At 35.9% G+C, this 27,316-nt stretch overlaps 3 protein-coding genes across 5 annotated transcripts; 2 read left to right on the top strand and 1 right to left on the bottom strand.

Annotated features, from left to right (window-relative positions):
* Positions 1-211: 211 nt before the first annotated feature.
* LOC144451230 (small ribosomal subunit protein mS22-like) lies at positions 212-7,348 on the top strand. Its single transcript, XM_078142030.1, has 8 exons — positions 212-335; positions 1,414-1,556; positions 2,392-2,556; positions 3,574-3,717; positions 4,171-4,254; positions 5,013-5,158; positions 5,879-5,987; positions 6,739-7,348. Exons 1-8 carry the CDS (start codon positions 212-214, stop codon positions 6,835-6,837), a joined length of 1,014 nt encoding a protein of 337 aa, XP_077998156.1. The 3' UTR covers positions 6,838-7,348.
* Positions 7,349-11,129: 3,781 nt separating this feature from the next.
* LOC144451478 (elongator complex protein 5-like) lies at positions 11,130-20,963 on the bottom strand. 2 transcript variants are annotated; one of them, XM_078142327.1, is made up of 8 exons: positions 20,828-20,963; positions 18,554-18,614; positions 18,113-18,235; positions 16,275-16,483; positions 15,359-15,552; positions 15,053-15,142; positions 14,051-14,151; positions 11,130-13,377 (listed from the first exon to the last, which is right to left on the bottom strand). In XM_078142327.1, exons 1-8 carry the CDS (start codon positions 20,880-20,882, stop codon positions 13,281-13,283), a joined length of 930 nt encoding a protein of 309 aa, XP_077998453.1. In that variant the 5' UTR covers positions 20,883-20,963; the 3' UTR covers positions 11,130-13,280. The 2 variants fall into 2 exon arrangements, with proteins under 2 accessions (XP_077998453.1, XP_077998454.1); XM_078142328.1 differs by having other exon boundaries at positions 15,059-15,142.
* A 224-nt stretch (positions 20,964-21,187) lies between these two features.
* LOC144451388 (uncharacterized) lies at positions 21,188-27,316 on the top strand. Of its 2 annotated transcripts, XM_078142216.1 has the most exons (3): positions 21,188-21,325; positions 23,710-24,279; positions 24,316-27,316. In XM_078142216.1, the coding sequence occupies exons 1-3, from the start codon at positions 21,199-21,201 to the stop codon at positions 24,720-24,722; spliced, it is 1,104 nt and encodes a 367-aa protein (XP_077998342.1). In that variant the 5' UTR covers positions 21,188-21,198; the 3' UTR covers positions 24,723-27,316. The 2 variants fall into 2 exon arrangements, with proteins under 2 accessions (XP_077998342.1, XP_077998340.1); XM_078142214.1 differs by having other exon boundaries at positions 23,710-27,316.

The following is a 27,316-nucleotide window of genomic DNA, read 5'->3' as shown; positions in this document are numbered from 1 at the left end:
GGTGTTATCATCAGTTCCATCCATTCCATTCGCCATTTTCGTATGGCTTAAAACATGAGGAAAATGAAATGTTTGGACAGTTTGGTTTGTTTTTTGCTTTTTGTTTTTGTTTTACTGGTGAGGGACTTTGGGATATATTTTCTGATGGATAAGTTTGCATATGAGGGTGAACTGGAGCAAAGCAACAACCAACCAACTTTTCATTTCAATCATGGCGGCCATCTGTGCAAGAACGTGTGCACGGAATTTTATTTCAACCGGGGGTTTCACCCAACATGGACTTTATAGACGTCAACTCATTCGGGCTCTTTGCACAAGGAGTACTTCTAATGATAGTAAGAACGGTTTCTATTTTGTCTCTCTAATGTAGCCATCCGCAAATTACACGCAAACATGATTTGTACGAAGTTTCATCTTTCAAGTTTCATCATATTCATAATATCATAACTCGGCAAAGCCCATAAGCTCGCGCAGGGTAGATTCATTTGTGACCTGCTGCCTGGGCCAGGGTTGATACACTTGATTTGGGTCATTTTCCAGGGGTATTAACCATCAAAATTTATTTTATTGAATGACATCTATTTCTCTGACATGGACGAGAAGTAAAGAAAGTCAACACTCTATGCAGTTGTTGGTTTCAAAAACCATATCATAGCCATTAGATTAATATTGTTCATTTTCAATCAGCCAACTTATCATAGACTCTCCACCAACGTACGTTGTGGTCTTTGGACAAATGTTTTGTTGACATGTTGCCGAACATCACGATTTCTCAATTCAACTCGATGATTTAGGAATGTTACTGTACCAACAAACATAGGAAAGTAGTTATTCTTTTTTAGAACATGTAAAAAATCAATTATCAACAATATAAATGTCAAAACCACACTTCCACAACCCGGAAATTAAACTGCGCTATGTCATCAGTGGTCCGTATCTGGTGCCGCCGTGCATCAAACTGCCAAATAGTGTAACAATTTCTCCTCGAGGTACAGTGATGCCTCGATACTCGTTACAATGTTACGATATTTAATCGTGCCAACAGGCCTACTGTTACAATATTGCAATGCATGGTGATGTTATGTCGCCTATGATATACGATGATACGGTAGCGCGTGGAGAATGCACATAGTATATGGAAGGCGCATGTGTAGTCAGTGCGCGCCGCAATGCATCATTGGGAGAACCACCAAATTTTTTCCACATAGTATATACGACGCGCATGCGTACTAGTCATTGAGCCGCTTTGCGGCAGCTTTGCTGCCGCTGCGCGAGCTACTAGACTCCAAATAACAAAAAAGGTAAACAGCAAACAGATGAAGTAACCAATATTTGGGGCGAGATAATATATTTTGTGCAAGAATGGCAAACAGTGTACCGACTGTTATTATTTAATCCTCAACTTCTTTTCAGATGCTGCAGAATTTATGGACGAGAAAGTGCAAATGATATTGAAACGTATAACTGGAATGAAGTTTGAGAAAATATTCAAACCCGTGAAACAGAAATTGTCACCACCAAAATATAAATTGGTTAGTGAGGAACGTCTACAGGAGGTAAGTAATTATTTAGCCTTGGTAAGAATACACAGAATACAGACTTAATTGGTTATGCTGACTTTGTCACCTGATGATAAACCGTTAACGAAAGATACTAGTAGTCAGAATTTTTGGAAACCCTTTGAGCTGTACATGTTGTATTTAGTAAAAACTGTATTTGCCGGATGACTGGAGTCCTTAATGATTGATGTAGCTTTGCGAATGGATCTGGAATGATAGATTGATTGTAACATAATGTTGACACCATCCAGTTTTCATTTATGTGAAATTGTTTATGATAAAGAAGTCAACAGCAAAGAAAAACATAAACAAAGATGACAGTCATGAACAAGGAGGTACACATCATTAATTGAATAGCAGGTGTGAACAAATCCACTGGTCCTGGGTCTGGGATTAGTGACTCTTTTGGGCGGACCACACAAATTTTACCTTGTCTGGTCTGTCGGACCAGTACCTTACTGTTAATAACTATGTTAAAAAGTCGTCTGAATATACAGATTCATAGGTAAGATTTAATGTTTCACATTAGGGGGACCTGGGACCACTAATTCTTTCAGCAGGACTACTGGAGTTTTTAAGGCACTGGTCTGGGAACCACCAGTTCACAAAATGATTTGTTCACCCCTGAAAATATGCAGAAATAACTGATTTACCATCTTTTGATTTTATGATACATAAAATTAAAGATCTGGATTTTTGTAACGAATCCTGAAATTTTGGTCCTTTGTACAGTAGTGAACTTTTTCAGGGAAACTATCAACACAGAGAAAAAACAATGGATGGACGATATTGAACAATAAAGTAAACTTTAAGCAATGGTTTGTTTTTATAGCTGATAGAAGAAGCCAAGGAGAAAGCAGAACAGAAACTACAGATGCCACCAGTGTTAGAAGAAAGAAATGAAATTGAAACTGTATTGTCAGAGGATCATGAACTGGAAGGATTAGATACTTCTAATATAGTCTTTACAGATATTACATATGGAGTACCTGATAGGGTAGGTGTAGAACTTTATCAACGTTTAATAGTAAAGCATAACTTTGTACATCCTCCGAGTCCCTTCAGAGTGTTTTCACTTTTCAGGGCTCAAAATTAACAGTAGGTGTGTGTCTAAAGACTACCAATTCTTGTCATGGTGCTACCATAACTTGTAGCTGGTAGTCCACTCAGGCTACCGCTGATTATGCATGGTTTCAAGGATGGAAGATTTACAGAAATTATTTTAGTAACACACATACATGTATTTCCAATAGAGGAATTCTGTTTTCAGTTCAGGAATATAGGACTACAACATGTATTGGTCACCATCCTTGGGCTACCAATTTCTGAAATGGATAGCTACACTGGGACTACCAAGGAAAAAAGTTAATTTTGAGTCCTGGTTTTAAAATAAACAGAATTGTCTGAGGGTCTAGTAGTAGATAGACTATTGAAATTGCTGTAAAATTAACACAGATGGCACTCTGTCTTCCTTTACTCTCTCTCCCCCCCCCCCCCCCCCCCCCCTTCTTCACAAAAAAAAAGAAATTACATCTTTGAATTTTTGGCAACTTGTTTAACACAAAAATATGGATGTTTGGTCAATGTTATGTTTTCACATTGTCTGTTTATTAGCACTGGATATATAAAAACAAATTATGGCTGGCTCTAGATGAAATGTTGTGGAATGATTGCCTGTGAGACAAAGAATACAACCAGTGACATGCGAGCAATGACAAACCAAACTTGTTACAAACAGGGAAAGTAAACAACTGACTTGGAATAATAACACTTGGCACATCATGTTGGAACAGCAGAGACTTGTACTATATTCCATCATTTGATATGAACAGTTGATTGATTAGGTTTTGGTGGTGAACTGATTCCAAATCTGGATTTTAGTTAGTGGTGATTTTGGTAAAGTCATTGAATTATCAACATCAACCAACTCATGAGGGCGCCATCACTGTTGACAGAAGTAGTGCCCTCTGTTAATGTCTGTGTCATAATATGTAAATAAATGTTATCCCTACAGGAACGTTTTGTTGTCGTCAGAGAGCCAAGTGGGATTCTGCGGAATGCAAACTGGAATGAGAGAGCAAGAATGCTTCAAATTTACTTCCCAAGAGAAGGCAGGAAAATAGAAATGCCTAAAGTATTTCAAGATGAGAATATTGATGTAAGTGACTTTTGAGTGTCTTCTGTTGCAATATGTACTACCAAACCAGAGTAACCATAGCGTTTCATTTCGGCGACACAATGTTTTTTACATCTGACACAAGTTTTGAGTTAAGATTTACATAAAACAAACACTGATAGCATGCATGCATATAAAAAGATATATTTTATCTCACTATGAACACAGATCAACATTACTGTCAGATAAAACAAGGAAGATTCTTTATTTGTATTCATAGTGAAATAAATTGTAACATTTCATGTGCATGCGTGCTATCAGTGTTTGTATTCTGTTTGTGTAATTCGTAACAAAATGTGTGTGAGATGTAAAAAACATTGTCACTCTAGTTTGGTAGTAGATACTTATTACCTAATGAATTATAAATGTATGTGACCAGAAAAATTTGTTTTTGAAACTTTTTTTGTAAATTTTTTTTCTTATTTTAAATTTCAGCATGTACTATTGGAGGAGAGGCATGAAGGATTATTAGACTTTTGTTGTGTACAATTTGAACCAGATGATCCAAACTTTATTAGGGTAAGTACTGATTTACATATTATTAGAATATTATCCAGATGTACACCTGGACAGTGCTATACATAAAACTCATTTTGTATTATGTGGATTTGTGTTTTGAAATAGAGTCAATTGATCTGATGTCGGTTCCAAGATGCATCGCATCTATCTATAAAAAGCCATCTATTCTGTATGTGCAGGGGGATTTGCACAAGCTACCCAGGAGATGATCTTTACCTGATCGTACCTTGTTGGGTTTACCAGTAAAATACATAAGAATTATCTGTCATGGATGGCGTTTAGTCTTTGTTCTATGAAATCACTCACAAGTAAAGAGGTCAACATGTCTTTCCACCATTTCACAATGAAACTGTTTCTTCAAATTGAAATGTAATAAAGACAAAACAAGACTAAACGTACCAACATAAGTCTTGGCATCCTGCAGAATGCATCTTGGAACTGGAAAATTGACTATCTCTATAAATCATCGACAGGTTTATGCATAATGTGTTTGCTCATTTTAACCACAATTTTTGGGTGCATCCAGAATTACGTCATCGAATCATTAGGTTTGCCTTGCTGTTTTTCTAGTGGTCTATATAGTTACCAGCAATAGTTAAATGTGTTTCAAAAAATAATCTGTGAGAATAACGTGTGAAAAAAAAAGCAACAGAAAAACAGTCAGATTTGGTTTAGTGTGTGTGTGTGTGTATAATCCTCTGGTGTCTGTTTGAATTGTTGATTCTTGTGTTTAACTTCAATCATTATCTGTTTCTCAGGTTCATCACAGAACGTATGAAAATCTTAACAAAACAGGAAAATTTGATATTTTGAGATCTACAAGGCATTTTGGTGGCATGGCATTCTATTTTGCCAAGAGGAAGCGAATAGATGGATTATTGAAAGATATGATGCAGAGAGATTTGTAAGTATTGATATGTAACTGGCTCTCTGTAGTGTAGTGGTTAGTGCTCAGGATTAGCAGTCGGGAGGTCATGGTTTTGAATCATGCTGTATCAGTCGGCCGTTTCTCACTCACAAGACTAGTGCAAATTTGGGGGATGGGGTGGGGGTGACTCTTGGAGTAATGATGTGAAAAATCGGGGACGATTACTCACATGGAGCCGGAAGGTGGTATGTTTGCCTGATCTGGGTGACTCCGGGATGGCATGTGGACTGACTGGGAAAGCCTTGACAGTTCCATACCAACATGATATAGAGTGTGCAACATACCCCTGCAATCCCATAATCCTTTGTGTCTGAGCATGCTCAGTGTCACTGTGAATTACAAGTTGGCTATTGGATACCATAACATGTGTCTTGGTATTAGAAAGAATCACTAGATATTGACATTATTGTAACATTTTGTGTACTTGGTTTACCTTCATGATGCCCTTTTGTAAGTGTAAGCTGCAGTGTGCCCTCTAATGATAGCCAAATGTTGTCGTTGTGGGTCAGTATGATAAAAACTGACATTTCTTGTTAGTCACCCCAAGTAAGAGAGAGGAGAACACCAAATGTTGGTGCGTCACTAGAATTTGTGTGCGTCAGTGGCATGTCAAATTGACTTAGAGGGCGCACTGGTAAGCTGTCAATTTGATGAATGTCACACAACTTATAATTGGAAATCCTGTTTGGTTTCTAGGATTGAAGACAGCTGTGATTTGATCAAGTTATACCATCTTCTAAATCCACAATGTTCATCAGCTAGGGAGGTCAAGAGACACCATCTGAAAGGCCTTGATGTGATAAAGGTATGTATTCCTGTATAAATGATAGGATACCTCTAACTTTGTAGATTTCATGTACATCAGCTGATTACAGTCCAAAGACATTTACCTAAGATGGGATTTGTTTGATAAAGGTAGCCAGAATGTAGTGTATTTTCTAAAATAGTGCTTGTCATGGTGTCAGTTTCTGAATTTAGAGGTGTCAACTTCAGGAAAGTTTAGACAGTAAAGTGGTCAAGGGTTTTTTTTTATAAACTCATCAAAATCAGAACACATGGAGTGCTTTTCATGACAATATTGTATTGCCTATTGACAATGGTTTACTTGTAAATTTAATTTGTACTTTGACTGAAATTGGTGTCAATTTAGACCTTAAGTACAAAAGCACATGTGTACACGCGCACACATACATACTATTACATACATACACACACACATACACACACACACATACATACATACATACATACATACATACATACATACATACATACATACATACATACATACATACATACATACATACATACATACATACATACATGTACATACATACATACATACATACATACATACATACATACATACATACATACATACATACATACAGACACACACACACACACACACACACACACACACACGGATATGTGAATGTAAACATACACATAAATATACTCAAACTTTGTACACATAGACACACTAACATATATACACACTTTGCCTCTAGAATGAAAGGCAACTAATGTCAAAATTGTGTTTCTTCTTATTACAGACCTTTATTGAAATGGATGCAGAGGATGGAGCAGTCTTAGAACTTGTAATACAGTCATATGAAAATGAAAAACGGGCTGAAGTGGAAACGTCGTCATGATTTGGCTGTCATACTTGTGTGGATGGTTTCTAAACAATAACCTATAAAAAGGTGATGACTTGTATACCAGTGGTAATCAAACATTAATGGTGAAATGGACACCCTCAGTATTAAAATCATGTATCTCTGCATTTCAGTGATCCTTTTCAGAGATTAATAAATTGACATTTATAGGAGGGCCACATCTTGTCATGACCACGCTGTAGGTTGTCATGAACAGCGCCCTCTATTGACCATTTTTGGCACAGTATACTGACAGCATTCAGTCTACACAAGTCACAAATAGGGCAGTATCTTTACTTGGTAATATGACAGATATCTAGAAAATGGCAGCCCTGTATATACGTATTGGATTTATAAGGGTGCTACCAGTGTTCAGTGAGCTGGGAATTCAAACATGGCCCATAACATGTTTGAATTTCAAAATGTATGTCTTGTATATGTACTTTATATACTGCAGTGATCTGTGTGGTCCAGAGAATAAACTCTACGTGTAAGAAAAACTAGTTATGTTTAGTAGACCTTTTCTTCTTTGATGAAAGAATTTATATAAATAAAACTTTTTTTTTGGCGAAAGATGTTTGTCTGTGTCTTCCAAACTTCACACTACATGGTTGTCTCAAGGACATATATCATGGAATGTGGTATGGATCTGGTTTAGTACATATCCAATCTGATCAAAATCTGATGTAGTGAACTGGTGCGGTTTCGCTTTTCCTACATTCTTTTTTTGGTTCTGTGAGTGAGTACCTTGTACAACTGACACAATAGCATACAAGTTCACGTTCAAATCTTGATGATACTTTCATTTCATAATTGGACTTTAACTGTCTAAAATGACCCGATATATACTCCAAAATCACTAGCATTTTCACTATTGTTGCTAATATTGTAGGACACGACACCTACATAAAAAGCCAAATCAATCTATTGAACATGGTAAAATCGTCATTGAAAGAAGAATCATCACTCTTTAATAGTAACGTATGCTGTGACGGGGCGCCCTCACACATTGGCCAACGTACCAGCGGAGGCCGGAGAGGGCAAAACGACACAACGTATCTTACAGTCTCCATCACTCTCAGATATTTTCTGACAAGTATTGAAGTCAGAATTGCTACTGTCTGCCATTGCTTACCATTCTATTAAACTGGCATGACACCCTCTATAACGTCATAATCCCCAAGAGGAGAACAATAGGCTGCTCGGGTCGCTGCTGATCACTAGTCTGAACTCTTTCTATTTTCTCACTAATCATGCAATTTTGAATAGTTAGCTAAATTGTATGTACTGGCTAAGAGATATATATATAAAGAACATTTTTCAAGGTTGCGGTATGCTATGAAGCAGAAGAAAACTATGAAACATATTTTATTAAATTTCCCATACTTCAGCAATATATGATAATCTTCACTCAGATATGTGCTTGTGGGGTTACCACGACAATTAGAGATGTTGAGAATTTTTTCCCAATCCTGCCATAGAGGGCGTCATTTTTTAAATCACCAGGATGAAGAAATAGAGAGTCCGACAGGTCATAAGAAACATTAAGTAAGGCTGTATACAAACATACACATGCATTTATTCAATAATGACAGTCCTCTTGTATTCAATACCTTCAATATAAAAGAACAAATAACACAGGATATTTTGTTTATATTTTTTATTGGTTGCTGACAGTAGACCAAATCTACTGTACTCTGCTGTTGTCTAAGTCAAGCAAGACTAAGAAAATAAACTTTTACACTCTTGATCTTTATACCTCTGCCCCTCCCCCCCCCCCCACCCCTCCTCCCACAGCAACAACTAGTTATTCACATCAAAATGTGTTCAAAAAGCTCCATTTTTCACAGTCTGAAATTAACAAAAGCACGTTACATAATTACTACAAATATTGACGATATACAGAAATAAATTTTTTGTTCTTCTGCAAACATTTAAGATTTGAGTACTTTTGATGAGATATAAATTATGTAAAGCTATAAAAGTATTGCACTTTCAAAGCATTCATTCATTCATTTCCTTTGAGTATCCCTCCCACAATTTACGCCATATTCTGATTACCAGAAAAAACCCGAAAGATTTTACAGTTTTACCACTGGGAGTGCTGTTCATGCACAGCCAGAAGTGAGGGCAATGATAGCAGAGTACTGTAGCTTCCTTTGCAAAAATGATCTCCCAGCAAAAGTTGGTGGCATTCACAACCATTAAAAAAATTCTGCTAGCTGTTTCAAATCAAGTAAATTTCAGGTATTGAAGTTGTGTCACCATAATTTTATGACTGCATCATGAACTGCCATGAGATTTTAGCCGAACTGTTTTCGTCACCCGGGGCGCCCTCTTGTGGTACTTTTGAACATGACGACACAGTTGGTAACTGGAATATAGCATATAATATGTGTATTTGTCAATACACAGAGTATGTAGAAAACACAATTCAAGTACTGATTTGAAGATAAAAGTTCTCCCACAGAAATGAGGACCAAAAATCCCGGCTACATGCTCTAAATACATGGACCAGATATGTGTATTTCTTGGATGCAGGAATATTCTCCATTGCATAATGAACAGACAGAAGACCACTGCCTCTAACATTTGGAAACTAATGTCATTTATACTGATATTCCAAACTAGTTACGTGATAATGAAACTTAATTGAGCTGCATCGAGGGAACAGACACAACAATGCATTTTAGGTGTCCCAGTATTACTCAGTTGGAAATATTTTTGATAATTCTTTGTGTTTCCAGTGTGTATACAACAAAATAAGTCATTTTGAAGCAAATAATGATTCTCTGCTTACCCTGTACCTCAAAATAAGTCACCGTGAATACTCCCATGATTCCCTGCTTACCCTGTACCTAATGGCTAGTCATTTTGAATTACCCATAATTCCATATTTAGAACAAGGTACAAAAGATGTACACATATAATGCATAGAGTTACACACATAAACCTTTGAAAATCTGTCTCAAAATTTACAAATCGACTCTTTTTCTCCATATATTGATTCTTGTAATGAAATATAACTATGCAACATTTGGTGGCCATTGATAAACCCATTACTGGTTCCAAGATGCATTGCACATCTCCCTGTACAGCGCCATGTATTCTGTAAGTGCATGGAGGGTTTGTACACGCTACTCAGTGAGATGGTTGTCACTTGACTGAGTTTACCAGTAAAATCCACCTCTGTCATTGATGGCATTGAGATTTTGCTCTATAGCTCACAATTAAAGTGGTCATATGGATGAGGATTGGGTATTCATTTTTGGATTTTTAACTTACAAAACAATTTTATCATGGCTTCCCACTTGACGATCACTGGGAAACAACATATATACCAAGTCCTTGTTTTAAACACAATACATAGCAGAAAATTAATAAATGTGTAAAATGTTTGTTATTGTACGTACATTAACACACTTTTCACACATTTATTAGCTTTTTGCAATGTATTAAGTTACAAACACAGACTTAGTCTATGTTTTTTGGTGTTTGTTTTTTTACTGAAATAAATATATCTATCTAACTTAGTCTATGTTGTTTCACAGTGATTCATCAAGTAGGAAACCATAAAAAAATTGTTTTATAAATTAAAAATCCAAAAATGAATACCCAATCCTCATCAATATGACCACTTTAAAGAGGTCAACATGTCTCTCCATCATTTTACGATGAAAATGTTATTTCAAACGTAATAAAGACAAAACAAGCCTAAACGTAACAACAGAAGTGCTGGTGCCTCACGCAATGCATCTTGGAAACAGAAAATTAACTATTGACAATGTCATACAAAAACAAATTGGCAGACACGAAAAATTCAAGAACAAGTGAGATATGTGGCAATTTTTTTTTCTCAAATCAGATAAATCTTTGCTAAGATCAGGTCTCAGAATGTAATTCATTTTATGTTTTATATAAAAATAGCCGGAATTCTAATTTTCAGTATCATTATCAGATCTGCATAGTACATTTTCAAGATTTAGCACACTTTTTTCTTGATTTAGCACATATCTTTCAAATACTTCTCAAAAAAAAAATACAAAAATATCATAATTTGTTTCTTGTGGACTCTTTCTCTCTAATTTTAGCTAAGCAAAATAATAGTCTAGAAGCTATCCATGGTTTTGATTCTTCTCTCTCGCTCTCTCTCTCTCGCTCTCTCTCTCCCTCTCTCTCTCTCTCTCTCTCTCTCTCTCTCTCTCTCTCTCTCTCTCTCTCTCTCTCTCTCTCTCTCTCTCTCTCTCTCTCTCTCTCTCTCTCTCTCTCTCTCTCTCTCTCTCTCCACGTCTAGTCAAATGGACAAAAATCTAGCTTGACAACATGTATGAAACGTACATGTTAGTAGTGATCAATCACACATTGGCAGATTCTTTTTTTGAATTTTTACTGTCAATTTTTAAGCATGTTACTTGAACCATTTCCACTGGTTTTCAACTTTTTATCAGGCCTTGCTTTTATCTGTCATAGGCAATATTTCCATACGACTGCAAATTTTTATTGGCTTAATTATGTTTACCTTTTTAGCCTGTAAGCTGTGTCTTCATTTTTTATCACTGTTATTGTATGTTTTTTACAGCAGGTGTTATAATGACCCTTGTAGGGATTTAATAAAATTATCAATATGCAAATTGTGTATAAATCGTAACACCACCTTCACGTTTGAATGTATGTCAGGCGTGGATGTGATGTCATCGGGTGGCTTAAATTATAAATACACCTGTTGTTGGTAATTTTAAAATTTAGTATGGAACATTGTTCTACATACATCAATTTGACTAGATATGGAGGGAAAAAGATCAAAGAGAATCAAAACCACAGACAACTTCCATACCAAAGATGACATCATAGCTGTACTGGTTTTTTTTTTTGTCAAACACAGCAATAAAATGGCAGTTTTTTTCAAGTAAAGCTATCGTTAGATTATTTTTTAAATAAATTATACACCTGTTTTTATTCTTCATTTTTTTTCTCCCTTTTCATGTCTTTTTCTTAAAATCAATTTTGTATTCTACAGGAAACAATGATCGATTTTTTTTTCAAATTTTGTTCTCAATGTTTTTTTTTAATACAGCCAGGCATCAAAGTTGACCTATGACCTAGGTATCAAAGTTAACCTATGACCTAGGCATCAAAGTTGACCTATGACCTAGGCATCAAAGTTGACCTATGACCCAGGCATCAAAGTTAACCTATGACCCAGGCTTCAAAGTTGACCTATGACCTAGGTATCAAAGTTAACCTATGACCTAGGCATCAAAGTTGACCTATGACCTAGGCGTCAAAGTTAACCTATGACCTAGGCATCAAAGTTGACCTATGACCTAGGCATCAAAGTTAACCTATGACCTAGGCGTCAAAGTTGACCTTGTCATGGCAACAACACTATAATGGCAATAACCTTTTATATAAAATAAATTTCTAGAGAGTATATCGAGTTGATTCCTTTGCTAGAAGCTTCAGTAAGCTGAGCAAAGTTTTGAATTTTTAGATAAACTGACAAACAACAAAAAGAGTTGTTCATAGAATTTTTTCTAAACAACAACAAAATACTCTTTGCGAGCAGTTACACTTACAGAGCGATGGCTTCCCATCCTGTGATATTTTGAACGCTACGGGAAATTTGACATAATTGGACATAATTCTGCAAATTTACCTCAACGCTACATTTTCCAGAACATAGAACTCTTACTGTAATTCCACCAAAACTGTGTGAAAATACAACCCATGACCTTTAAACTTTGACCTCAGAATCACATCAAGCAGACCATTACACGGTGTCTACAAAGTCCATCTCACCTTTGCTATGAAAATTTACTACAAACATTGTTATCTTCTTTAAATTCCACAAAAAAACATGGTTTTCAGGGCAAATTTTTTATCAAAATTATATGCTTTGTAAGAAACACCTCCGGGGGCAATTCTACTTTTGGAAAAAAACATGTAATTTGGTGTTCAAAAAAATTAACAATTACAGAAGAGTAAACGAACAACAGACTACCGAACCTAACAGACAACATTTTGCTGTTTTACAAAACATACTTTAAGTTTCACATTTTCATACGCAGTCAACGACAAGACGACCAAACCTAACAGATCAGACAAAACACACTTTCACACTTTCATACAGTCAACGACAGCCTACCGACCCTAACAGATAACATTTGCTGTTCCACAAAACATACTTGCACACTTTTCATGCACACCAAAAAAAATTCATACATCCAGGAATCAAAACCCTTGTAAGACAACATAAGATGTACGAAACAACATTATTGCTAAATGAACACGTAGCAAAGCTCTGATAATTGCTCTGAGACGACTGTAACACTCCACTTACTCTTTTTGTTGTCATGACAACATAAATGACATGTCACAAAACTACAGACACAAAGGTACGATAAAACACACAACATCTATAGTGTCTCTCTCTTCTCTCCTTAGATGTCAAGGTCATCGTCAGGGTCTTCGTCATCAAAATCATCCGCCTCGTCTGGTTCATAAAAAATCTGACCAGATTTCAACTGTGGCATCCTCCTGTATAGATAAAGGCAACAAAAGAGTAAATAACTGCTCCTGAAAATGTTGACAGTGAAGTAGATTTTTTTCTCTCTTGATGAAGACGTGAAACCTGGAGTCATGATGGTTGATAAGAGAGAGTGGGTTTGCTTGTAATCTGTACATTGCTGGTTGTAGAGTCATGATGGTTGAATGGTTAGAGTGGCTGGCTTGTAATCTGTACATTGCTGGTTGTGGAGTCATGATGGTTGAATGGTTAGAGTGGCTGGCTTGTAATCTGTACATTGCTGGTTGTGGAGTCATGGCATGATGGTTGAATGGTTAGAGTGGCCAGCTTGGAATCTTCAAGATGCTTGTTAGTTCAAGCCTTGCTTCTGCCATTTTTATTTCAAAATGGCTAAAGTCCTTAATTTGGGCAAGATTTGAACAACGACTGTGCCTCAGTTCAACCAGCTGCATAATTGGGGACCTGGTAGGATATCAGTCTCAATGTGAATGCTTTAATCCTATGCACTTACATACACTGCAACGGATTGTAGGCTCCTCAGGGGGTTCAAGAAGTATAATGGATTCTTGTGCTGTTATAGGTCCATGCAAGGGGTATTAACTGTACGTTGCTTTGGGCATAGTGGGGGAAAGCACAACAAAAACTAACAGTATCGTGGAAATATGAAAAAAGTTCAGAACTTACTTCTCCTGAGCGATGGTATAAGGTAGTATCACTTTACTCCTTGCTTGTCTCTCAGTATCTGTTAGATTGAGGTTAAAGGTCAAGTTTGCTGTTGGGTCAGGCTGTAAATATTAATGAGAGAAATGCAGTTAATGTCAATAAAACATTAAAAAGCTATTATGATGCACACAAGCTAAGTTATAGTCTGCAAGGTATGCCATGGCAGGCTGCCCTCACACATCGGTCAACCCCTAACTCATTTCTTATATAGAGCAGGCCGCTGAGGGCAGAGAGATGCATGTAGTATGTACAATGTATGTAGTATGTACAATGTATGTAGTATGTACAATGTATGTAGTATATGTACAATGTATGTAGTATGTACAATGTATGTAGTATGTACAATGTATGTAGTATGTACAATGTATGTAGTATATGTACAATGTATGTAGTATGTACAATGTATGTAGTATGTACAATGTATGTAGTATGTACAATGTATGTAGTATATGTACAATGTATGTAGTATGTACAATGTATGTAGTATGTACAATGTATGTAGTATGTACAATGCATGTAGTGTGTACAATGCATGTAGTATGTACAATGTATGTAGTATATGTACAATGTATGTAGAGTGTACAATGTATGTAGTATGTACAATGTATGTATTATGTACAATATATGTAGTATGTACAATGCATGTAGTGTGTACAATGCATGTAGTATGTACAATGTATGTAGTATGTACAATGTATGTAGTATGTACAATGTATGTACATGTAGTAGGTACAATGTATGTAGTATGTACAATGTATGTAGTATGTACAATGTATGTAGTATGTACAATGTATGTAGTATGTCATGTAGTATGTACAATGTATGTAGTATGTACAATGTATGTAGTATGTACAATGTATGTAGTATGTCATGTAATATGTACAATGCATGTAGTATGTACAATGCATTTTGATTTTGGTCACTACATTATATGTAGTGGAAGACATTACTTGGTATACTTACACCTGCTTGTCGTTTGACTGTAGGTGTTGACAGTTTAGATGGATCAAATGTTATAAGTCGAAGATCATCAACAACACTGTATCCCTCATTCTGTAAAATGAACATATATACAGTGAGAATACATTGAGTGTATTCATTGATCAACTTTGAATGATTACCACATGGATTGCATATTTATTGATCACCCTGAAAATGATCAATTTTGAAGTGACTAACACATAGATTGAATGATCAATTTTGAAATGACTACCATATACATGTACATTGAGTGTACAATTATTATTATTCTGCCAACCAGTGTCTTACCTTGATGATAACTTTACCACTTGACTTTTTATGTACTGTGTTGGAGAATCCATAGGGTTCTTCATGGAATGATGCTATTGAAGCATTGGGTGTGAGAGCTAGGGTACTTGATGCAATGTGTTGTAATGAACTGAGAACGCGTTCATCGTGGACATCCCCGTGTACTAAACATAAGGTCTGAATAATTTCAAAACCTACAAAAAAGTAGACATTACTTGTTTACCGAAACATAACATTATATATTAGGATTCAGAAATAACGATATTGATACACAACACATGAAAAAACACTGGTGCGTTTGTTTGCTTGTGGTAACCTGGAATGAGACAAATTCCATGCAAAGACATACAATATAATTAGTGTTGGTAACTTATCAAAGTATGTACACAACAGGTGCCCCAGATCCCACGACTCCATTTACTGATTATGATTTTCACTCAGTTGTGTACTCATATTCATGACTATTTACCTGAAGGAAGTAAGCTCTTAGAAGTCATGAATATTCAATGTACATCTAATAAATATTCATGTCTGAGAAGACCCATCATGCAATGGTGTATCAGTGAAAGAACAATAGACGTAAAAAGTGTTTCAATTTGGTGTTTCTTGGTTTACAAAGTGAAAATTATGAGAGGGAACATCATTAAATGACTCCAGAACTGAAAGTTTATGAAAATACATAAATTAGTCACTACTTATTTATACTAATTACCAGACTGGTACATTGTGTTCATGTACAAGAAGGTATTTTAGTCACTACTTATTTTCACTAATTACCAGACTGGTATATTGTGTTCATGTACAAGAAGACATTTATATAGTCATTACTTATTTGGGCATTTTTGTATTTCAAGCAAAATAAGGGAAAGTAAGTCATTAGCAAAAATTTCCAGGTCTACAGCATATTTACACCAACCTTCGACATCATCTTCGCTATTGTACAGTTGATACAAGGCTTTACAAACAAACGGTAGAGATTTGTGGACGAGAACAGGAGTAAGAGAATCCACAATGACTGCTACTTTCCTACTACTGGCCTGTTTATGCTCTCTGATATGTGACATAAGATCTAAAGGCTCTGATAAGTACAGTTTGTTATCGGCATCAGCTGGCTTGGGTGTTTCCCTGAAAAATGATAAAAGATCACACATGTATGTAAATATTTAAGAAAATGTATACATATCCAATAAAAGAAATATGTTCCCATATATGATCAAACCACTGACCAGCCATCATGACTGTATAGTTTAGATTTTGTAATTTCATAGCTGTACTTACCTCCACATTAATGGATCTGACCAGATATCATGACTGTGTAGTTTAGATTTTGTAATTTCATAGCTGTACTTACCTCCACATTAATGGATCTGACCAGATATCATGACTGTCTAGTTTAGATTTTGTAATTTCATAGCTGTACTTACCTCCACATTAATGGATCTGACCAGATATCATGACTGTCTAGTTTAGATTTTGTAATTTCATAGCTGTACTTACCTCCACATTAATGGATCTGACCAGATATCATGACTGTGTAGTTTAGTTTTTGTAATTTCATAGCTGTACTTACCTCCACATTAATGGATCTGACCAGATATCAAGACTGTCTAGTTTAGTTTTTGAGTGATTTCATAGCTGTACTTACCTCCACATTAATGGATCTGACCAGCCATCATGACTGTGTAGTTTAGTTTTTGTGTGACTTCATAGCTGTACTTACCTCCACATTAATGGATCTGACCAGCCATCATGACTGTCTAGTTTAGATTTTGTAATTTCATAGCTGTACTTACCTCCACATTAATGGATCTGACCAGCCATCATGACTGTATAGTTTAGATATTGTAATTTCATAGCTGTACTTACCTCCACATTAATGGATCTGACCAGATATCATGACTGTCCAGTTTAGTTTTTGTGTGATTTCATAGCTGTACTTACCTCCACATTAATGGATCTGACCAGCCATCATGACTGTTTAGTTTAGTTTTTGCATAATTTCATAGCTGTACTTACCTCCACATTAATGGATCTGACCAGATATCATGACTGTCCAGTTTAGTTTTTGTGTGATTTCATAGCTGTACTTACCTCCACATTAATGGATCTGACCAGCCATCATGACTGTCCAGTTTAGTTTTTGTGTGATTTCATAGCTGTACTTACCTCCACATTAATGGATCTGACCAGCCATCATGACTGTATAGTTTAGATTTTGTAATTTCATAGCTGTACTTACCTCCACATTAATTGATATGACCAGATATCATGACTGTCCAGTTTAGTTTTTGTGTGATTTCATAGCTGTACTTACCTCCACATTAATTGATCTGACCAGATATCATGACTGTGTAGTTTAGATTTCGTAATTTCATAGCTGTACTTACCTCCACATTAATTGATCTGACCAGATATCATGACTGTCCAGTTTAGATTTTGTAATTTCATAGCTGTACTTACCTCCACATTAATTGATCTGACCAGATATCATGACTGTCCAGTTTAGATTTTGTAATTTCATAGCTGTACTTACCTCCACATTAATGGATCTGACCAGCCATCATGACTGTATAGTTTAGATTTCGTAATTTCATAGCTGTACTTACCTCCACATTAATTGATCTGACCAGCCATCATGACTGTTTAGTTTAGTTTTTGCATGATTTCACAGCTGTACTTACCTCCACATTAATGGATCTGACCAGATATCATGACTGTCTAGTTTAGATTTTGTAATTTCATAGCTGTACTTACCTCCACATTAATGGATCTGACCAGCCATCATGACTGTGTAGTTTAGTTTTTGTGATCTCATCAAAACCAGTCCGGAAGACTTCAGGTGCAGTATCAAAGTGAAATATGTGGACTTCATCAACTCTGGAAAATAAATAAATAAATAAATAAATAAATAAATAAATAAATAAATAAGTACACAAATAAATACATAAATAAAGTAATCAATTAATTAATCATCAATCAAGCAATCAATAAAGCAGGCAATCAATCAAACAATCAAAACAAAAACATTGATACAACAATGCTACTGTTATGCAAATTAGCATATTAGTATGCAAAATCCCAATGACTTGGTCACTAAGTTCTCCACAGATGAACACTATAAAGTCTATAAATGTGCAAATGCTGAAGAAGACAAAGATCATGTACATGTATATATAAAAAGTTGACAACACTTACCTGGAGGCTAAGGACTTGGTAAAACTCTTGAGAAGTGTGCGACCAAAATGTTTGAGACTATCTGTAAACAATAAGTAATAGATGAATATAAGTCAACTATAATATAGGCATATATCGTCGCGTCAGTGCAGTAAGGTTGTATCTCCTGTACAATTGTATATCAGATACGACCTTACTGCACTGACAACGATGCGCTATCTTAATTTTTAAAATGCATAATATCAATATGTACTTTTTTAGTTGGGGAACCCCGGTAACAGAAAGGGGAAAGGGGTGAACATTGCATAGTTTTTCCATACAATCTACCATAATTTTGTTTGAGAACCCTGGGAGACCTCGGTAGATTTTACCTGCTTACCACCCTTACTAAAACACAGTTTACTTTATTCATATAACTAAACATCATCTGCATGGTCAATAGAAAGGTAAATTCTTAATAGATAATATTACAACATGTCTGACTTCCATTAGAGTTATATGATAATGCATTACCATATTTAATTGGTGATGGTGCATTACCACCTGGCTTTTAATAATCGAATATCAACAAATCATTATTTTAATCAAAATTAATTTCCATGCAATATAATAGTATATCATTACATATGTACCAGTGATTACTTGCACCAGTATGAATACATGCAGATGATGCTATTGCTAGTGGTGTGTGCACTGCAGTGCAATACCAAAACATTATTACATACCTGTATTCAAATGATATGCAAATGAGTGTGCCTAGTACACAAAAGTACACGATTGTAGTGTACCATTTCTACAGAATTTGCTGTTTTGGACAAAATTATGTAATAATAACAGAACCCCGTAACACGTAACTGCCTGTGTACACCAAGATATTTGCAATTGTACTTGCAGTGTTTTTTGTTGCACTTTCACTTTCTATGCTCATTAACATACGATCACTGCAAGCACTTGCGCAAATATTAGTAGGAATTTCTATGTAGGCCATACTTGCACTAATACATCACAGGTTCTGTCACACACACATGGTATTACATGTTTTATTTCACTCAAATCTATGTGTCCTTTACACATCTGGCTAATAAAAACGCAAAAATATATGACATTTAGAGAGAGATTAACTGTAATTTTCAATCTATTTACATCAAGTTCTATTCATATTTCATGTGTCTTTCCTTCACATGCATTTTTTATTCTTTAGAATTTTACATATGCATGAAAATCTTGTTATTGCATGGATATCTCCCTAACATATACAGTATTAGTATACTGGAATATCTCCTTACAAGCCTCAAGGGGAGAGATGGGGTCTACCCCAACAAAGAAAGCATGATGCCAACTGCAGTAACTGTAGCGGTTTCACTCTGTGACTCCCTATTTTCTGTGCAAACCCCGTAAAAAAAAAAAAATAAAAATAAAAATAAAAAATAAAAAACGAAAAATGTTAAGTCACACAAAATAAAATATAAAAAAGAATAAAAAAAGTATTGTAAATGAAAACAAAGCTACAAATATTGCAGCTAGCATGATGCATGCCTCACAATGAAAATGATACTCAACAGTAACAATGTCTCACTTCACACTAATAATAATAATTCCATGAAAAGCTCTTGAGTTTTGCTTCAAAGATTTGCCAACCTTGATGTCAAAGGACATCTCTGTAAATTGGATTCGATTGTGAAAATTTAAAAACAAAATCACAATTTGAACTTTTATCTAATACTGATACAGAAAGTGCACCAGTTTTTCTTTTATCCCGGTATCTGACATACATTTTTTTTTAAATATAAGCGAGCTAAAAAAACAACATATTTTTCTATGTGAAAAATGCAAATAATGTATCGAAACACATACACAAACTAGGAAACCTTCTCTGTTAGGTCTACTGCTAATACCACTGCTGCTTCACCAGTTTGCTGTGCACTGCACTGCATTCATCTTTTTACACGCTGATATTTGTTTACAATGGCTTAAAAAAAGAATACATGTTCTGCAAACGGCATGGAAAACTGATTTTTAGGAACTCCTCGATTTCGCAATGCACGATCATGTCTGTGTGTTCACATTTCTTTTCATCTACATCAGTTGCTTCTAGTGCTTACATCTTCTACTATTTGAGGATTTAGTATTATTCACATCATATCGACATGGTTGTTCTCGATTCAACTTTCATTCATTCCTTTGTTTTGTTTCGTCACTACGCTGCGCTAGTACTCGCGCCAAAGAACATACACAAACATCGAAACAAATCGATTTACGGACAATACTGTCGGAAACTTGGGCGATATAACTTACCGAACACAATCACAAGACGTGACGACTCTTTTCCGTGCAATATATCTTCAAGCATGACCGTACTTCGCTAGAAAAATATCTAAAACAAGACTTTACGAACCAGGGTTTCCTTTTGATCAGTTTCACGCGACTGCCACCGTACCCGGAAGTGAAAAAATATATTGACACAGGAAGTTGCTTAGTCATACAAATAAAATTAACTGATAAATACAAAACTATTCTTTGGTACGAAATTATCAAAACAGGGAAACGAAAGCGTCTTTATATACTAAAATTTCGTAAAATTTGAAAATAAACCTTGCATTTGTACGACTTCACAAATCTCGTGTGATCAAGCGAGAATTGGCGAGACATAGCTTAAACTTCCAAAAATGGCGGAGGTTCGGCCAGTGTCAAGGAGGCAGGCTTCTCGGAGACACAGCTATGGCCCGAGCCCTGTCGTCGCTGGCGAAATAGATTCGACTCAGTTAGATGCCATGAATTTGCGCTATGGTTCAGGTAAATATTTTCAGTGTTGTCGTCAACAATACAGAATGTTTTAGTTCATTTACATCGGACTGAAAGTTTGTTTACATGAAAATGCCAACAACTAAACAAGGTAACGTTGGAATCCAGTAATTTTTAACGTCCACGTTTGCTGAGTACTCGTACCCGACTACCTTATAAAGAAAACCATTTGTCGGACTCGATATACATATATAAATCAAGTAAAGGATTCAGTTCTATCTAATTTAGTACCGAAAGCCTTATCGTAACTGTTCTGTGGCGAGCAGAAACTCCGCAAACTGAACGAACTGGGAAGGTGATCATGTATTTATCAAGAACTTGAAGAAATGGGTATAGACCAGGGTATCACTGTCATCACACGTACAAAGGTTACTGTTTAGTGACCGTTGTCAAGATCATCAACCAGCTAGTCAAGTGTTCATGAATGTAAATGTTATTGTCTGTATTTGGTTTGGTATTTGTATAGATTATAACAGGAAAAACAACAAAAAAATCTGTCATGCTATTGGCACAGTATCATAACCCAAAGACTCGGTGATATTATTACCTCAAGAAGCTCTCCCCACCACAGATGTACAGAACTTCTTGAGGTTGTAATACAATGGCTAGTATTGCCGTAGTCTGGAACCATACTCCAATTCAAGTTACAACAGTCCTTTCCATGCCTTGTTCACAAGGAGTTGGCCACCAAACTAACAGCGTGCCACAAATTGATCATATCAATTTGATAGTTGCATGTCTAAATTTTAACTTTAGAATCCGGTTTATATTCTAGATGACATACTTGAACACAGTCATTTACATTATACACAATCCACTCTCACACTAAATAACCATTAACAATATTTATTGTCAATTCATGCTTACTCATTCAGTTGAGTAGTGTGTGTGACCTTCAGTATGAGGAACCTAGTAGTATTATTGTATACCTGCTTATTGCCACTATAAATTATAATGATAGTATAACAATAAAATGCATTTGAATAAATAATTACATTATCATGAGTCATTATATAATGACATTATCATATTTCATTTAAAAAAAAATAAAAATCACAGTATTAAAATGGTCAATGAGTTAGCAACACAAATTGAGTATAGTGGGGAGATAGAGATGTAGACATATTTATATGTGTGTTACTACACATTACTATGAATAATAGTATGGAATTCCTACCTTGAACTAGCTGCAATAATTGTAGCGTTTGATGTGATTTTGAGGGCTTTTTCATCTGTTTTTGTGCCTTTTTTTGTCCCGACGTATTATGTGACACAAATTCTTTTTGGCCATGGTGAGTCATCGACTGTCACAGTCAAGTCACAGAGGCACACAAGCATGTAATTGGGGCTACATTGTTACATCAGATAATGCAGTTGCAGAAGTATACATATAACAAACTTCTAGTTTGAAACATGTGAACAATGCATCCATACATTTGTGCTGGTTGGTAACCGGAGTACCCGGAGAAAACCTGCGTTATTCGGTTAAGTTAAAATGAACGACACTCTTCTTATTTACAGCGTGGTAAATTTAATCAAACCCTGAATGGGTTCGAACCCCAACCATAGTGGTAAGAGGCAAGTGGTTTAACCACTCGGCCACTGACAACCCTGTCTACCAATCAATAATGAAAGTTTTAGTTTGTGTCTATCTCAGTTTGCTAATAACATGTTTTCAGTACTGACCTATGTCCATCGATTGCGATACAACTGAGTGATAAGGAATGGCCATAACAACGAATCTGTAAATCTAGGATTTAAGTTTCAAGTGGTTCATTTTAATCTCTTTTATCATATTGGATTATCTGGTTTTTAGCTCCAAGTACTCATATTGGGATATTTATTGTCTAACATAGGTATTTGTGTACAATACAAGTGTTGCCAAGTGACAAGTTATTTTAGGAATGGAGATACCAGCAAGACATTTTTATACATATCACTGTTGTCTGTAGGATTTGTTTGATAAAATGTAAAAAAAATTGGATGTTTCTGATAACCCGACCGATCCTAGTTTAAACCACAGACCATAAACATTTTTTTAAAGATTTAAAACAAAAAAATGAGAAATTCTTTGTCTTCTTGACCTTCATGTATGTCTGTTTTCTTTCCCCAGTGATGGCAGTACATATTTCTATCAAACTGTCACAAAAGGGGTATTCAGACCGACATTTTGTTTTTGGGTCGAAGCAACAACTAAAAAGATAAAAAATTACATCAGATCCCAAGCTACCTAACCATATTTTCTAAGGCTTCGTTAACGGAAACACACTTTTGTCATGGTGCCGTGAATTATCGGCCTACCCCATTTACGAGAACGCCAGTGAGTCAGATTGACAAATCATATCTTTATAATTAATATCATTTTGTTGTTACAGAATCAGTGTCTAGACCTCCTAGCAGACCAGGAACAAGTCGATCTATTGGTTTACCACCGGGGAGGACACCTCCAGTGAGTCCAGAGAACTCCTACAATTCAAGACCAAAAACCAGACCAAAATCTGCCAAAGGCAGATCAAGACCAGGAACGTCAGGCTACAGATCACAAAAACAATCCCATCACGATGACTCTGATCCTGACAGTGCAATTGAAAAAATTCTGAATAACGCCCCACCATCAAGACCAAGTTCATCGTTATCAAGATACACACCGCTGCCTAGTATAAGAAAAAATACTACAACTAGAGGCAGTGAACAAGTAAACTTGTCTCAGGAATTAGCATATATGAATATTCATGATGATGTGTATATGGATATTCATGAGAATGAAATGGACAGCGAGTCTGAAATGATAGGTATTGACGATAATCATGTGCCAAGTTTTGAGAAAGGTTTGACACAGAACTACTATGAAGGACCAGATGGAGAGTTGAATTTTGCACTGAATTCACATGGTGATACCGAAACACAGCCAATGCGTAATCTAGGAAAACAGGACTCCGTCCAAAGTGATCATCAAACCATGTCAAATAAGAGCACAGAAGACTTAAATCAAAATTTGCAAAGTCCACCAGCTGTAGAGCCACCCCAAGCAATACCATCTCCGACAAAGAAAGTATCGCGTAGACACTTTAGACACAAACAAAAAGAAAGACTCGACCGAGCAAAATTAAGCGTTGCAATTCCTGACGAACCTAGTGAAAAGGATGATAGACTTTTACTCGCCATACGATTACCAGAAGGAGAACGACTTCAAAGGTTTTTCCGTCCAAGTAACACACTTAAAGAAATCCTTGCATATGCCGATTCACGGAGTGAAGAAACGTTACTGGAGTGTGAAATGTTCGTTAATGATGTGCCACGGAAAGTATTTACAAACCTGAATCAGACTATAGAGGAATCAAATCTTGCACATCAAACTGTTATTTACCTGGAAGAAAAAGATGAGTAATGTAGGATTGTTTGTGTGTGAAGTGTACGATGTAGATAGACTGAAGATCTATCGTTGTTGACACTCTTAGTAAGTACGCACTGAACATGTTTGCAACAAATGAGTGTCCATACAACCAAATGTTTCAGTCTTCAGTTTTGCGTGATTGGTCTGTTCATCCTGTTTTCCTCGTTCTTGCCTCTGCGTAGGTGCCATTTCGTTGCCAGTGATTTAGTGTATTATTTATTTTTGTTGTTGTAACTGAAGAGAACATCGATCTATGAGTTCAAACATAGGCATAACACTAGTTCTACCATTAGACCCTAGGGTCTGTGGTTCGACTTACATAGTGGTACCACAGTATAAACATGACTGTGTTCCTGGAAAAGCAGCCATAACTGTCTTCCTTTGAAATGGACCATCAACAAAAATGATCTCTCAGATGAGATTAATTACTGTGTAACTTATTACTGAAAATAATAGCTGAGCATGTTTTCTAGATGACGACTTGTAATTTTACATATTTTATCATATATTATATCCAGTACAAGTGTTTGTTGCTGTAAACAAATCTAATCCAGAGGTGAAGGAGTTGACAACTTGTGAACACATCACTAAGTACTATGTACAGAGAATATTTAACGCAGTGATTCTTTATTTGTTTAAATATCAAGGAACTGTTTCAGTAAAATTTGATATCAAAGAGTGTATCTTTATGTCATGTTATTTTTTAAGGGTAAAGGCGAATAATGTACCCGAGTTCAACAGTCATTTTAACAATGTTACCTATCAATATTTGTTTCGCAGTCATTTTACCGGGGTTCCCCACCTGTGTTTTTGTTTGAGGTGGTACTATTAGGTAAAACATACCTGGGTTTTCCAGTCATTTTACCAGGGTTCCCTATCAAGTGTTTTTGTTGAGTGGTACGTAGGTAAAATTTACCTAGGTTGCCCAGTCATTTTACCAGGTTCCCTACCAGTGATTGAGTTCCCCTTCTGTTGCCCACCGATATTTCATAAAATACAATGGGACAGAGTCACAACAGAGTGTTGGCATATTTCGTGATTCATAATGGAAGTTTCAGATTATTTTTATTTGTCTGCACAAAAATGAATTTGATTTTCGCATTGACTAATAACATTGACAAGGCCGGTCCTGTTTGTTTGTTTGTATTTATATATGACTGTTCGTTACACTTTGTTTACTGGGTGTAAGAGGTATATAAATTCTTATCTTAGTTGGAAATTGAAATTAGACTCTCCCACAGCCTCAGGAGCATCACTAGCTGAAAGTGGCTGTTTTTGTATGTCGTAATAACGTGGTGATTTGCAATAACTTGTCAGCAAATGGTTAGTCCTATGTAGTCGATGGAGGCACACAGTACCAGGATATTAGAGCATACAACTGTATGGTATCCAGGTACATACAAAAACAGCTGCTTTCTGCTAGTGGCACTCTCGATGTGAGAGTGTCAAAGTTGGGCATTATTTTTAGTTGCCAAGCACAGAAGACAGTTGTGCAAAGTATTTTACATATGATTTACATACTTCTGTTTTGACTTTACAATTTTTGCCTGGAATACTGTAAGACCCCCTGTGAAGCGAATTTATAATGAACCTTTCCTCGTCAGAGCTCAAGGCGTTCACAAGTATTACCAACGGCAGGGATCAATGGCATCACAACGGCCCTTTATACTTCCTCAACTCCCTGGGAGCATACAATCCAGACATATCCAAACATGCCTTCACTTTTAGCAAGCTTGTAATCTATCAAACGTATATTGCTGTAAAACCACAGGCCTGTTTAGAACACAATCCAAGAAACACCGCGGACAAGAATTTATTATTTTTTGTTGCATCAACAAAAACGGAGCTCTGGCTTTCAAGAATTTGAAGTATGCTGTAGAAAGCAATGAATTAGTAAACATCAAACCATTTCAAGACTTTTTATCTGTCATTTTACGTTTCTATAAATGTTTACATATATACACAAGTGACCTTGTTACATATACATGCCAAACCATGTCCTTTTATTGAAAAAGTTGTTGCAAATGTCACCTTCAGATTGAATGCACCTTGGGAACAATTTCTCTGAAAATCAGAGTTCTTCAATTCTCTCCAAGCTTTGCCATATAAAGTTTGTTCCTGGTCCATTTGAAATGGTCAAAGAAATTTTGGTGTTCACCCTCTTGTTTGCAAGGAAAGTGTCAATCTTTTTTCCTCACTGAGTTAAATGAAATATTTGGCGGCCATATTGGATTCTAAAAGTACTAAAATTTCGATATAATTTTGAATTCTATTTCAAAACTTGGTATGGTGACCCGAGGATTTTTTATTGATTTTAGCAGAAGAGGTTTGAGTTTTGTTGAACACAGTTATTTCCAAGGCACGTTCTATGTTGAAAGATGAACAGCTGTAATTTGCTTGTATCTGATAGGTTTGACTTAGTATACAACATTTCACCATGCATGCCAAGGTAAACTATGAAACATACTGTACCCTGACTGTTAGAAAATGATGTCAGTTTGTAATCAAAAGATGAGAATCTAATTGATTATGTACTATCATTTTATGGTATGTACACTAAGTTTGTATTGAGGAAGGACCCACCCACC

This window comes from Glandiceps talaboti, chromosome 21 (assembly GCF_964340395.1).
Source record: "Glandiceps talaboti chromosome 21, keGlaTala1.1, whole genome shotgun sequence".
Classification (NCBI taxonomy): Eukaryota; Metazoa; Hemichordata; class Enteropneusta; family Spengelidae; genus Glandiceps; species Glandiceps talaboti.
The sequence above is the reverse complement of the archived record's forward strand: the minus strand, read 5'-3'. Positions and strand labels throughout refer to the sequence as shown.